The sequence below is a fragment of the Corvus cornix genome, chromosome 6, assembly GCF_000738735.6.
Source record: "Corvus cornix cornix isolate S_Up_H32 chromosome 6, ASM73873v5, whole genome shotgun sequence".
In the NCBI taxonomy this organism is placed as follows: Eukaryota; Metazoa; Chordata; class Aves; order Passeriformes; family Corvidae; genus Corvus; species Corvus cornix.
In genome coordinates, this window is record NC_046336.1 from 10,115,666 (window position 1) to 10,130,783 (window position 15,118).

General features: G+C 37.9%; 1 protein-coding gene across 7 annotated transcripts in view; it reads right to left on the reverse strand.

Moving 5' to 3' along the window:
- Positions 1–466: 466 nt before the first annotated feature.
- ADD3 (adducin 3) overlaps positions 467–15,118 on the reverse strand; it is a 93,430-nt gene continuing 78,778 nt past the window's right edge. For 4 of the 7 annotated variants that reach the window (XM_039553886.1, XM_039553890.1, XM_039553889.1 and 1 more), the window contains 13 exons: positions 13,940–14,078; positions 12,405–12,556; positions 12,207–12,287; positions 10,996–11,145; positions 9,977–10,120; positions 9,790–9,888; positions 8,558–8,740; positions 7,975–8,232; positions 6,797–6,916; positions 5,424–5,513; positions 4,577–4,697; positions 3,561–3,656; positions 467–2,854 (listed from right to left, as the gene is read on the reverse strand). In XM_039553886.1, the coding sequence (XP_039409820.1) occupies positions 2,556–2,854; positions 3,561–3,656; positions 4,577–4,697; positions 5,424–5,513; positions 6,797–6,916; positions 7,975–8,232; positions 8,558–8,740; positions 9,790–9,888; positions 9,977–10,120; positions 10,996–11,145; positions 12,207–12,287; positions 12,405–12,556; positions 13,940–14,078 (1,932 nt within the window). In that variant the 3' untranslated portion in view covers positions 467–2,555. The remainder of the gene's footprint in view (positions 2,855–3,560; positions 3,657–4,576; positions 4,698–5,423; positions 5,514–6,796; positions 6,917–7,974; positions 8,233–8,557; positions 8,741–9,789; positions 9,889–9,976; positions 10,121–10,995; positions 11,146–12,206; positions 12,288–12,404; positions 12,557–13,939; positions 14,079–15,118) is intronic. The other 3 variants (XM_039553888.1, XM_039553887.1, XM_039553891.1) reach the window with 2 other exon arrangements.

Consider the following 15,118-nt stretch of genomic DNA (forward strand, 5'->3'; position numbering starts at 1 on the left):
AGATGTCTTCAAATAACTTTGCATTAAGCTTTCCCTATAGGAAATCCTTTGTGCTATTAATAATAATTTTAAAAAAAATGTAATTTCTGCGAGCTATTTCCTTGCTCTGTACTTACTCAGCCCTAAAACCACCCCAGTCCCTCGTGCTGTCACCCATGATCCCATGGTGCTGCAGAGCAGGAGGCAGCCCACGATGGGGAAGCCCAGACCCACCTGGGCTCAGAACAACCGCCTGGCAGTGCCCTGCCTTTTTCCACAGGCATGTCCACTTTCCTTTCCAGCATCTGTGACAGAGACAAAAGCTGTTCAACAGCAAGATCAGGTTATTTTCTTGCTGAGCTCTCAGGATAAGCACAAGCAAGAAGCTCTCTCCAGAATAAATTCTTGAGAAGCAACGTGCATAATCAAACCATCTTCTCTACAAGCGAGAGATGTAAGTGTATAAACAAAAGGCTGCTATATGAAATCCATCTATTTAAAATACTGTTTATTTGTGATTTAACATTAATTAGCATTACATCTATGAGCAATTTCAGATAACATTTATATATTTTCCACAGGACACAAGAGTTGGCTGGCTCATTCTTTATGCCAAAGCAAGTAAATAGAGGCATTAGCAAAAGGTGCAAATAGTTCACGGTTGCATTTTAAAAAATATTTATGCACATTGCATTCATTTAGATATATTTTTAAAAAAGTTATGAAAAGCGTAGTTCACAGGTTACTGTTTCTACATATGTTGTAATACAACACAAATAATGTAGAACATAAAAAACAAAGTAAGCAACTGAAAGTTTCCACTATGATTAAAAACACTGATTCCAGTATTTAGTGACAGCTAGAAAATTGTTTCCAGGATCCATTCCAACATTGCATTATCACACTTACACGGTCAAAGCTAACCAGCCCCCGAACATGCTATAATCAACATTTTTGCATGCCAAACCACTCTCCAGCCATATTTAACAATTATATATTGTATAATATTTCAACCGGTAATTTGGGAATCACATGGATCTTAAAGATGTACTTCCTATTGCGATGACTGATTTACAGACATTTGACACAGCGAAGAAACCCCTATGTTAATTTTTATGTTTAGTTTGTATTTACAATACAGTAAAAGTACTAAAATGACAATACAAGTAAAAATGAGTAAGTGGCAGTACCACCCTTACCCATGGCACTAGGCTCTGATTTGCTCTGGGTTCATCCAAAGGACAACACGGATTCACGAGACTCTTTTACAATATGAATGAAACTCAAGAAAAAACCCAAAGTGTTGCACTCTGCATGAATCCATACAAATTATTTAAAACATCTAATATGGAAATGTCACTCTGCTGATTTAATAAAAATATCCCGCAATCCATATCATATATTTAAAAAAAATAATCACCGAACTTTTACTTTCTTTGTCTCCTCCTATTTCCCTACTATTTCACTTTCCCTTTTAACATTTTTGTTTCCTTCATTTGGTTATGTTAAGAGATTATTTTTCTTCATTCATTAGCAATACCATGAGAGATAAAAAGAACAACCCACAAGTAATTTTTAAACATGAATCCAGTTCAATTTTATATGCTTTTATCCTTTGATTTTGAAGTCCCTGGATTCCTGAATTATATTTAAGTATACTCTAAACCAAGCATTCTTAAATACACTCTAACTATGAAATGCTTGGTTCACATGCTTATAATACCTTTATACTGAATGGTATACAAACATTTGAACATATAAAATCTTCTTTTTGTTTTGCCAGTTAAACTAAATTATCAATGTTAAGTGTATAAAATCCCCCTTCTTGAAAAATAAGGGTTTCCCCCGCCCCAACTGATAGAATAAAAAAGAAGTCTTCAAAAATTATATTTCACTAAAATGAAATATTTGGCAAAAAAGTTATTGAATAATGGAATTCTTTAGACATTTTGTATAATTCCAAATAAACTTTCTCTTACACAGTTTTTCCCCTAGTATTATGTGCCAGTGTATAATATTTCTATATGAGCTAATCTTAAAAAAGATGTAAAGGTGTGCTGTTAATATGTACCCACTCAAACAGGGGTACAGAAACATAAAATATATGGTCAAAAACCACAATACAAAAATGTATGATCTGGTTTCCAAATGAGACAGCAGTTTTAAAAAGTCATATGATCACTCAACAGTAACTTTAATAAAGACTTTAACTGCACTGAAAATTTTAAGGTCTGCAAAATACTCCAAGCAGAACTTGCTGCTGCATACTGTGATGGTATTTGACCTTGCTATGATGGTAATTGAGCACCTGCCAGTGTAGTTCTACATGAAACTAATCAATGTTTCCAACCCTCATAGCAATTTTGGACACAGCTAAGTGAGAGATGAATTAATTTGCAATTAACATGAAAGGTTTTTTTTTTTGTCTCTTTGTTTGGTTTCATTAAAGCAAAACCTCTTCCAGTTTCTACTTGTTTAGGTTAAAAGTCCAGTTACTGCACACCCCTAACACTACGCTGTTAATGGTGAACTTAAACGTTTAAAATGTGCAATGTCTCCTCACAACAGAACTGCACTTACGCTTCCACCTTCTCCTTCTTTTTACTCTTTTTCAGGAAGGATGGGGTGCGGAATTTCTTCTTCTTCTTCGAAGGGGATTTGGAAGGTGACCCTTCAGGGGACAGGGCCTCTTCTATCTTTTCAGAGCCTTTAATGGTAATCTCTACGCTCTCCACAGTACTCATGGTTAACTGACTGACCCTCTTGGTGAGATCTTCTTCCACGTCGTGGGCATCTTCCTTCCCGTTCACCACCACAACTGGCATCTCCACAGATATGAGGTTGGCATTCTGGGTGTAGAAATCCTCATGATTTTCTGAAAGAGCAAATGATTTTGCAATTATTTATGTAGACTCTCATGCAAAAAAACCCAGTATTGAGACAAAGCCTGCGAGTCTGGACTGTGATCCAAAGAATGAAACCCGAAGTGCTTAGATGTGTTTTTTTCCCCTTTATCCACACTCTTAGTTGCTGTAAGCAGACAACACAGTGAAAATGTCATTAAAGGAAAATGAGATAAAAATCTAACTTTATCTCTGCCAAGTGCATGCACAGCTCAAGCTGTATAGAGTATGTACAAATACAGTCTACACAGCACACATAGTCTCAAGCACAGTCAGAATTACACTTTACTGCAAGAGACTGATTTACAAAAACACAGCCATTCCATACAGAAGGCATTGGAGAACCTGCCTTTTAAAATGCCTACTTAGACTTCTGGAGAAGTCTTAAGCAAAAAAACTAATCTTAACATTTTCAGTAAAATAGAAGTATAATATCTATTTGCTCCACCTGGTTAATATCTAGGTTTCAGCATGCCCTTAGTTGTTTTCTGGTTGTGAGAATTAGGTATTAGAAAAAAATTGGGAAATATTGTTTTCTGGACAGAGCACCACCCAAACTTTGAAGAAGAGGGCTCCTTTTGACTCAGGTGACTTCATGCAAGTGTAAAAGTGCAGCAGAAGAGTGGAGAACCTGGGTTATTGGAGCCCTTGGCATTGTACAGAAATTGCATGGAATACCTTCTAATCTTTCTGGGACATTTTGCGGGGATTGAGTTTGTGACTGAATTTGTGATACAGATGAACCGTCATCTGAGAATAACTCCTGTTCAGCATCTGCAGGACAAGATGTGAGTTAGTAGCCAAGCAAAAGTGAAAATCAAGCAAGAGTGTCAGTGCTGGTGCTACAAGATTTACAGCTCTGCTACAGCTTCGTGTTGCTCATGCTCACAACAGCACAAAGTTACAATACACCGTTGAAACTCTAAAGAATTAGGGCATTACTTGTTTTATCTGCTAAAAATCAGTATATATTAGTTCTTTATCAGAAAGCATTAACAAAGGTGGCAAGGCTGCATTCCAGGTAGCATGCCCCATGGTTTTATCTAGCCCTAAGTCACAGTCTGCCGGTACAATAAGCTATTACACTATGTCCTGAGTGTGACATATGGCAAAGTTGTTCTATTACACAGTATTAGTGAAGAACAATTCACAGTAAGTGCTACTGTTAAAAATTAAAATCAACCCTGAATTAGCAATTCTCTATGGAATAGTAGTATTGGAAGAAGATGTGAAAAGTGAAAGTAGATGAGACTTGCACACTGGGAGAACAGAAGTAAAATTAAAGAAGCCAGGGCCAAACATCTCAGTAAACTTTCGCTTGGTTGGGCACAGACTTGAGCAACTTGATCTAACTTTAGCATCATCTCTGAGGAGGAGTTGGATTAAGATGACCTTCATGGACTCTCCCACCTTCAGTTATTCTATATTCTGACACAAAAATTCATCATGCTAACTTGTGTTTTTGTCAACCCCACTTCTGTGCAAACCTTTCATTGCTTTAATGTCAGCACTAAGTAAAGTAAAAGAACAAACCACATGTAACAAAAGAATTCTACCACCTCAAGGAATGATTTGTTCTAAACTAGCTGCCAACAGTATACTCTAATAATTAACATGCACACAACTTTTACAGTAGATATTTTCAAGCTTATTATTAAAATGTAAACCCCAACAATTCAATCCACACCGCTGACCTTCCAACCCCTGCTGCTTGCGCTCAATGGTTTTCTTGTACTCCTCCAGTTCCTTTTCGGTGAGGTGGCTGAATGGGTTGGGTGGTGCCGGTGGCGCGTGCTCGTCATCAAACTGCATTGGCTGGGAAAGGGAAAGCCACAGAATTTAACAGTTACAGAATAAGAAGCAACAACCAAAACGTGCAGGGCTAATGTATCTTCTTTTTTTTAGCCAAAGTTTGTTGACAAAGTTTTGGCAGGGAATACAGAATTAAAACATCGATGTACTAACTGTTGGATAGCTGGAAACTCCTAGACGTATAGAACTCCAATTCCAATTCATCAAAATTTCTTGGATAACCTTATTAGGGATACCTATACTGTTTGGAAGTATATTCTATTCAAGAAAAGGTTAATATGGGCAGGTAAGAAACTGGTAACCCTCTCTCCCAATAAGAAGCCTGTTTCTAATGAAAGCTGTCTTCTACATGGTCACATCCCACCTTTTAAACTCAGCTATTTCTGGGACTCCATTGTTACCTTAAGCATCACTTCCACAGGCTAATGAAGGCTATTTTTGGCCCATGCATTCTAAAGTTCTTCCTCTCTCACTTAAATGATCTTACACAAGGATCCTACTTCATTAATATTAATAGCAGCAGACTTAACATGCATATCTCAATTTGAAACTAACATTTTAAACCTTTAAGATGAAACATGAATAAGATGTATCAGAGCTCTAAAACTGGCATTAAAATAATCAGTTCTAACAAGACACTTAGAATGAAAATGGGCCAAGCTGACATTTGAAAAACAGGCAGCCAAATAACCTGAACAGCTGTAAATTAGTTAATTATGTTGTACTCACTGAACTCGGCTTTTTATCCACAACAATCCCTGCGAGCAGCTGAGACTGAGGTCCTGCTGTCTTTAGGTCATATCGGTTTTGCTCCCTTATCTATAGAGAGAAAATAAACCAGGTTAGAAAGAGATATTTCTCTTTAGTAAATCCTATGCCCATCAGCTTTGCAAAGCCACTAACACAGGCGGCAGTGAGTGGCTGGAGGATCAAGCTGTATGCTGCTGCACCTAAAAATTAGGAACTCTTCTTCCACCTCAAAATACACAGCATATGTTGTTTATCTCTTTCAGTACTCCCAAATGTTCACCCTAGTCCCAATTCCTGCACTTCATGTAAGCCAACATTTAGAAATAAGCTCCCAGGAATAGTCCCTGAACCTGTCCTCTCCACCTCACACATCAGCTATTGGAGAAAACTCTGTGATCACAAAGGTTGGTGAAGTTTTTCCTTCTGTGAATAGTTTATTTTTTCCTTAAACTAACAGCCCTAGCTTCTAATTGTCAATGCTTATGAGACTGACAGATCAGATATAAATATAAATATCAATACAGATCATATAAAAAAAATCCTACAGCAGAAACTTAGGAATAAACTCTCTATGAGCAAGTGACATGCATGAATTTAAAAATCATTGCCTGGGACATGTATTATTAATCTCTAGATGATTAGAGGGTGCCTTTCCAGTTCTGAGGAAGGGAGTTACTCCTTCTAACTCCACTTCAGTCCCCAAGGACACTGATATAGTGCTTTCCAAGAAAGAAAAAAAAAATACGCAATCAAATGAAAAAATTCCTGAATATCTGTTAATATAGTTATGCTGAGGGCGGAATATTTGGTCAGTCTGATAATCAGTGTCTTTCATGCTGGAAGGGAAAAGCAGAAAGATATTTCTGTTTACAGAGAGGTCCAACAATAATCTCTCATTTTCTTTTTTTTACTGCCATTAGAAATTCCAGCTTAACAAGCACTAGGCAAATTAAAACAGAACAGAGCAAGATTAGAGTCTGAGATTGAATCATGCTGCAGATGACGCACAGCAATTCGGTTCATGTTGACACCTAACTACCTACTAAATAAAATGCTAAATAACAGGGACTACCATTTCCAATCTATTATTTTCAGAGTTAATACTCATCCTTCATCAGACTATTGCACTCAAAGTTTAAATATATAAATACTGCATACATATCTACAGACTTTATGTATATCACACATTTAAATACATGTTTTTGATGCCAGAAATCACATATAGCGTAAGAACCTTCTTAATGAAATCAAAACGTTTGAAAATGTTATTTTACTGCTCTGCTGAATCATTACTTGAACACATATTTTTATTTGGCAATGTTAGAATTTTCAGTTTATTACACTTCTTTTACCTTATTTCTCTTTTCCAACACTTCACTTGGGTTTGTGTTTAGGGGAACAAATTGGTTTGGATCTTCAATTTTGATTGGCGTCCCTCCACTAGTCTTGGAGGAGTCATCAGCTTTCATCCACTTAAAGGGGGGGGAAGACATTAAAAAACCCAGCATTATTGGAAATGAACAATTCTCTGTGGTGTCTTACTGTTAAAGAAGAGGTATCAAGAAAGGACTTTCTGACTTTATTCTCAATTCCACATGACATCTAAAAAATAATCCCAACCCCTTACATGTTTGTGTGTTTTCCCAAGAGGATTTAAGTTGCCTTGAACAAGATTACTTTTTGTAAACGTTAACATACATTCCTGAAAAATGCAGTGTTAGCTGTGTGCTAATGATGCTGTATTTAGAAAAGATCACACTTTCGAGTAACTGGCACGTAGATCCAGAGCCCTTGTTCATGCAATCGACTTCCACCTCTGCTGACCACACATTGACTAGATTTTTCCCTTCTCAAGCAGGGTTCTGAGGGTGTTTTTCCAAAACTCAAGTTTAGAAACCTGCCAGCCTGCCAGCAGGAGGAGCTGATGCTTTTACAGCTGTACTGTGTGACTGGGAGTAGCTGAAGAGCAATAACACGCTCTTGTAGTCCCACGAGGGCCACCTCTCTGCAGGCTGGAAACTAAGTGTAAGCATCCTGCTGAGCTGCAGGAGGGGGAAAATCTTTATCATCATTAAAAGCCTGTAGCATGAACAGACCTTTCGAAAGCTGTTTTCAGTAAGCTCACAAATAGAAAAGGGGCAGCTAGAGATGAATTAGAGCTCGTGTCTCCCTCATGTAAAAAAAGAACAACCCACGGGTGACTTAAAACCTTACTATATTTGGTGGATAACTAATAGCACAAGAAGATCTGGTAGAAAAACCGTTTTCAACTTCAGGAATAAGAAGAGATGGTTAGAACTGCAAAATCATGGTTAAATTTTATCATAAACTGTTACTCTTGCAGTCAACCCCTCTCTCCCCAAACAAAGGAGACCCTCAGTACCAATGTCATTAAATCCCCGAAAAGCCTGTTTTAATTAGCTTAATAAATTTATTTGCTAATCCTGTTTAAGAGTTCCTCATATAAACTGTGCATAACTTACTTTCAAGTAGGGCAAAATCTAAGTGACTGCCCAACGTATCAACCTACCGTGATCTTAGTCCTGGGACTTGCTTCCCCATTCCAGGACTCCTCAGGCACATTAACTTTCAAGTATGTGTTTGGAGAGTTCAGCCATCTTGTCTTCTCTCTCTGTTGCCTCTGTGCAAGGAATTTCAGGGGGGAAAGTGGGACTGTATCATCTTCAAAGGAAAAGGCAGTCACAGTGGCTGGGATCTCGACGTCACTCTTATGTCTAGGTTTTTCTCTGACTAATGGTTGCCTATAGGCATAGCCAGTTCTGTATCCCTGTGGAGGAGGAAAATAAGAAAAGAATGTTTAAACATATAAAATAAAACTTTTTACTATTAAACTACTATACATTTGTAAGATGGTGGGACAAAATTGAAGCTCAAAGCATGATAAATTCTTACTAAAACAGAATATTGCTGTCAGAAACAGTATGACAAATTAAACTTCACATAATGAAGAGATTTTCTACCTCTTACATTTACTCTGTCTTCATTTTAGAACTCACAGAGAAACCAGAAAAAACTGTTTGCTTTGACAGAAGTTACTCCTACACTCAAAAGTTTACAGGAATATATGGATACCACCATCAACATGCTCTCACCAGGTTGTCCAGCATCCTCATGAGAGCTTCAAATTCTTGCTCCCCAACTTTCCATTTTTGTTGTGAAGCCATATTAACTCCACCTCCTCCCATTGCTGCCACGGCGTGGGTGGAAGGCTTGAACTTCTGCAGATCCAGTAGTAGGAGATTGTCTATCCCACCTGCTCCAGCTAGTGCATGAACCTGCAGACATCATGGAGGATATTTGATTTGTGAAAAGGCTTTTGTATTCTCTGCTTTTCTGAATTTGCAGCAGAAGCTTGCTTAAATACATGCTGCAGTTATTTCTCAGGCTAGTTTTCTACTGTCCAAAAAATGTATTAAAATACACAGCAAGTGACTGTTACAGAAAGCATTATACCATCTACTAATAACTGCACTTTAAAAGGAGTAGATTCAAACACTTGATTTCAGAGTACCTTAAAAAAACCTTTCTGCATCACAAGATTAAAAATTTTTCATTTTTCTAGCTGTTTCAAAATGAAATAGTGACTGAACTCAAAATAAATGGCAGGGAAGGGCAAGGAAGGAAAGGAGTGGGAGCCTGCCATTTGCACATCCAAATGCCTCTTTGGGAGGACAGGATCACTGGGGAACAAGCACAAAGTGACAAAGTTTCTGGAGATGGGCTTAAAAGTTATGAAAGGTGAGAACACTTTCAGTGGTCTCTTTTCACAGGCTATAGGTAACATCTGGATACCTAACTAGGTAGCTAAAGTTAGACAAAATGGAAACAACTGAATTAGTGATTCAAGTTATTTTTAAATGTGCTACCCTCTACCATTGCTCTAAAGACCTCCTTTTAATTTGGTTTCACAAATCTGTGATCACAGAGAGACGCTTCTTTTCTTGTCACAACATTCAGCTTCAATAAAGGAGCTGGCTCTCAAGAGATCTTAAATCACACTTCCCCATGCAGTGAGTACCAGCAAATGTATCATCTGACAGATTCCCTGCATGAGGCTCACTCTGCACAGCATGGAACAAAACCTTCTGTACCCTTCAGAGCATAACACCACGGAGACTGTGTCAGAGTTCCTAGAATGAGTATTTGTGCCATTCCTTCACTGATTCCCTGATTATTCCAGTCTTTCTGACTTTGTCCTGGTAAACAGGATTACTAGATTCCACAACCCCAAAATTGTGTAATGTTAGAGATCTTCCCATCTGGGATGTAATCTGTAACTCTGCAGCACAAGTGTTTGAAATTAAACAGATAAATTCTCTCTCACCTGAGTTTCACAGGCCAGTTGCACATTGAAAATATAGTGGAATGCTTCTTCCAGTGTCTCTCCTAGTGCTACCACACCATGGTTTCTCAAGACTAATACCTAGTAAATGAAGACACTAATGTTAAATGGTAGAAACTGGAGCAGGGCATGAAAATTGTTTATGAAGAGCACGAATGAGGCTGAATACCTTGCAACTGGGTCCAAGAACTTTTTGAAGCTGAATTCTCTCTTCCTGTTCATCAAGAGATCCCTGGTAGTCGTAATAAGCAACATCTCCCAGAATCAGAGCCTCTTGTGATATGGGAAGGATGCCACACTTCATAGAAGAAACCTGTTTCATGAAAATGAAATGCTGATAACTAGGAAATTTGAAACTCTTAAAACTCACATCCCAACCACCCAAGCCTTAGCAGGGTGCACTTTTTATCTTTGCTGGAAGAGAGGCAAACTCTGTAATGAAAGCTTAGAAACAATCTCCCCCATACCAGTCTAATTTGCAATAGGGTGACAGAGGTGCTGCTACTCAACCTAGGGACAGATTAACTAGAGCAAAAGACAATTTTTTCCAACTAAGTTAATTTTTGCGGATTTTATCCATGTTTAATTCTCATCTTACTTAATGGTTTGTTCTTCTTTCCCACACTTATGACTTCAAAAAGCTAGTAAAAAAGAAATTAATCATTCCTTTTTATTTTGTCTGTAGGCAAGGAATGCATATGTGTATATGCATTTCTAGATAAAATAATAAGAATTTAGTTATTTCAAACCAATTCTTTCAGGCCGCCTTACATTTACTATACAGACCATTTAAAGTTTATGTTAACTGTAACATTTAAATAGTGAGGTAAATTCAAACTAAGTGTAACTACTAATTAAACCACTTAAAAATGGAGCTGCATAATGCAATTGATGATGATTTATACAGCACATTATATTATCTAGGATGCTATAAATGAAGCCTCTGTAAACTATTTGCTTTACAACCACCTCAACCTGAGTATAACAATCTCTGAGCATCAGTTTATTCTGGTCCCATTCCACTGCGGTGGCTCAGCCCTCTCTCTTTCTTTTTGATAACCTCACACTTTTATTTACCAGTGCAGAGTCTACGTTAAAACAAAAATGAAACTGCTGTGAGCAGAAATATGCCCTATGTTCATAAGGTAAAGCTGTTTTCTTTCAGTCAGTGCCAGAAGGAAGACTTACAGCAGCTGTGGCAGGGGTGTGTATGTGTATGACACATCTGACATCGGGGCGCGTGGAGTAGATGGCCACGTGTGGACTGAAGCCTACACTGTCAATACTGAGAGCTGTGCTTCCCTGGTCCACTACATCTCCTAGGATGTTCACTTTAACCTGAAAAAGGCAAAGAAACACATGATATTCAAAAGTTTTGAGACAACTTCGGTTATCTAGAAAATACCCTTCCTTTCTTATTTAGCACCAAATTTCCCCACACATATTGAGGGCTCAGAGCATGAAAAAAAGTAGGAGAGCAGCCATGAATCTGTGTGTCAATAAACCACCCTGCTGTACAAGCCCTTGACAGCTGTTGGAAGTTCAGCCATGGAAGAAGTAAGAATAAGACTCTGATACAACATATATTCTGCTTCAGTCTAGCTGACCTTTCCCTGTTTCTGACTTTTAAAAACGCATTTCATTAACATTTCCTACATTTTTAATAAAAAGATAATTCAGAAATTTCCAGTAAGAGCATTCAATGCACAAGGAATTTTCAGATTCGCGAGAACATTAAAATAGTAATTTCTGGATCAACAACAAACTACAGCAGGGTCATATCTCATTTTGGTTTTGTGTTTGCTATGTAAAACTATCAATCTCATTTTGGTACCCCTTTCACCTCGAGGCAGTTTCTTTACAGATATGCACTGACATGAAGAGCATATGGCAGGTTCTGCACCAAAAGATGTGTGATTTAGCACATTTACCTAAGTGATTTACCACTGCCTAAATACCAGCTTGTTACTTCACCCAGCTCATTTGTTGGGCCTGAGGAGGATTATTCGACTTTATCTCCTCACTTTTAAAGGTAAGAGCTGATTCTGATAACACTACTCCTACAGAGTAATTTCACATGTATTACCACACTGCCAGGTTATAAAAGGCTGCTGCTACACTGAGGCTACTGATGAGCTTCATCAGACAGGAAAACAAAACTTTGCTGCTCCACACTGAAGCTGAGGACAAAGAAACAGAAAGTAATGCTAAACCCAGGAAGAAACACTGACAACAAAGGGTGCTATTATCTGAGCAGTTAATCAGCTTTTCATCTGGTGGGTAAATATTAAAAAAACTCAAACAACAGCATAATTATAGACGTCCATTTTAGCAGCCACAAAAGTATTTTAGAAAACAGGTTGAGTCTTGGTGGTTACTACAGCAGGTGAATCACGTACCAAATTAGAAGCTGAAGCTTCAGAAAAGGACAGCCCTCTTGGAATGATTAGAATGTGGTCATGTTCTTTGCTTACTCTTACCTGCAAAGGAGACAGGAAATGGATTACTGATCTAATTTACATTATTCAGGAGGAAAAATAATTTGAATGAATGGGTGAAATTCTAAATATATTTTTTTTTTTGTCTAAAATACTTACTGTGATATAGGCATTTGGCAAATGTGCCCACCCAAACAAGTCAGCCAACCTATATAAACTGGCTAACTTGCAACGAGTAAGTTTTTCTCCCTTAACAAACGAGGAGGTATCTACCCCAGGTAGATCATTGATGGGTGTAATCATTCCATGGCCTGAAAAACAGACAAAAATAGACAATAGACAGTTGGACAATTAAATATATTTCCAGCTATGCCATGATGTTCCAGGTGGAGTGTACTTAAATTGTTAGCAAAGCAGTACCAGCATTTATTAAACTGGATAAAGTATTTCCCTGAACTTTCTCCTGAATCAATATCCTGTATAGAACTGGAACTGTGCTTTAAGACATTTGTCATTAATGAAGTGTTTTTACTTGTCACTTTGAGGTTTTTTTCTTGCAGGATAAGACATTCCTTGTGGACTTCTGACACCAGCAAAACTAACTTGAAGAGACATCTCAGTCTCAGAACTTCAATTCAGTCCTAATGAAGAAATTAGGATTAGTGCAAGAGTTCTCAAACCCTTAGACAGAAGGAATCCCCTCTTAACAGAGAAATCACAAAGATCAATTTCTGTCTTTGACTTGTGACTACACAAACATACCCTTGTCCCCTTCATGAATGCATGATAGCCTTTTGACAGCTCACAACCTTTGTTTAGAGGGAAAGTTAAGACCAAAACAGGTAAAAGCAATTTTGGTTTTCAACAATAGGAGTGTGCAGTTTGAGATCAGTGCCCTGTCTCTGGCAAAAGCAGCAGAGACAACAGCAGGATGCAGTCTCAGTGACCAACCAGAGACATGAACACGGGGTTATTTGGGCTCTCTGTTCTCTTCCACTCGTTTTGTTAAATAAACCCTGAAGTACCATTTTGGGACCAAATCTCCAAAGATGATGAATGCTGACAGCTGCCACTGTACTTCAGGCTTGTAAGCTCCCATATAATGTCCACCCACAGAACTTAAATTGACTTGAACATCTCAGTGCTTCATGACTTGGAAAGAAGAACTTGGGTGTTAACTGCGAGATCCCGGAGACATCTTTACAAGTAGAGTGCAGACTAGAAGCTGTTCTTAAATGTGGGAGCTGTTTATCTGATGATTCAGTTTGCCAGGGTATTCTCCCCAGCTCAGGGTACTTTTTTTTTTTTTTTTAGTAACAATTTATATGCAAGAGTAGAAAAATAAAGAAACTAAATGGTAATGTATTTCACATCTCCGTTTATATTCATGTTAAACTCCTAATAGTAACAGGGCACAACATTTTGTTCCCTATGTCAGTTAAACTTCTATTAACAAATTATAGAATAACTGAGTTTGAGGATTCCAACCATTTTGGATATTATACAAATCAAAGAATTTGAGAGAAAGAAGCCTAAAAAGGCAAGTTAAGGCTACCATCTGCACTACTTCACAGCTGAAGCAAGCTCTGACAGAATTTTTATTCAAGGAAAGAGGAGATCCCAGCATGGCTAAGCCCTGGTAACAATTAAAAAAAAGAAGAAAAAAAGAGCAGTTAAATGTATAGTTCACTTACTGAGTGAAGATGTGGAAAAACCTGTAAAAGTGCTCGCTGTGATGTATTCAGCAATCTGCTGTAATGCAAGCAGTCCAGTAGGGTTATTGCCCTTCTTCATCTGTTCTTGAATAAGGCATTCCAGATCTTCTCTAAAAGCCTGTAGAAACATTTGAGAATCATCAAGGAAACCTGGCCTTGATAATCTTATTTCTATTATAGGTGGGGCTGGCAGTTTTGCCTCTTATTAACGTTACATTACATTGTTTTTAGCTGTTTCAACTTTGCCAGACTTCATCATCCAGCCTAAACTTTGTACACTAGATATTGGCAATTTGGGGGGCAGAAAGCAGGAGTTTGGTCACAGAGGATTTACTATTTCCCAGTACATTCCAAGATAAAATGTATTTTTTTTTAAATGATAAAACCCATTTTTATCAATAATTGAAGTGTTGTCCGTATTTTGGAAGAGGTACTTGAAATTCAATCAGGATGTGTTGCTTTCTGTGCTGGATATTTTTTTTACAATATAATCCCTCTGAAAACCCATTTGAACTTTATCAAGTTACAAACAACTGGAAAACTGGAGCTCATCCATGCTCAAGTAATATCCCAGACATGCAAAAAGTAGAAGGAATGCTATCTCCTCTCTATTTCTTTCCTTACCCAGAGGGAAAAAACCCTTCCTTCTTTTTCTGAATAAAGTGACTACAAGCCCAAGAGATAAACCCTTGCAGAATATATCACAAAAAAGTTTTCATAGTATCAAATTTCATACACTATGGACTGTGGACAAAGCCTGTTCCTTTGAGATGATAAACAGATTATTCCCTATCTACAACAAACCCCTGTCCTAGAATCACTGCAGTCCTGACATTTCTAGACAAAGTAAATTCTGTTCCTTCAAATTTCCATTATAGGTTACATTTTCTACCCCTCTCATTTCTTCTTGGTGGCATCTTGCAGCTTTTCCCAAAACTAGCAGTACCCAAAGCTGCACACAACACAAGCTGAGGTGGATTGTGAACACTCCTCCTGGTTCATTCCAAAAAGACATTTGGTGTCTTTACCACACAGCTGGCTCCTAACAGAAGTCCAGACTATTCCCTGTAAGTAATCGCTCCTTTCAGTCTGCCTTCCTTAGCAGAGCACTTGCTCTCAATTAAAGAAAGAAAACAGTTCTGTATGACAAATGTAATT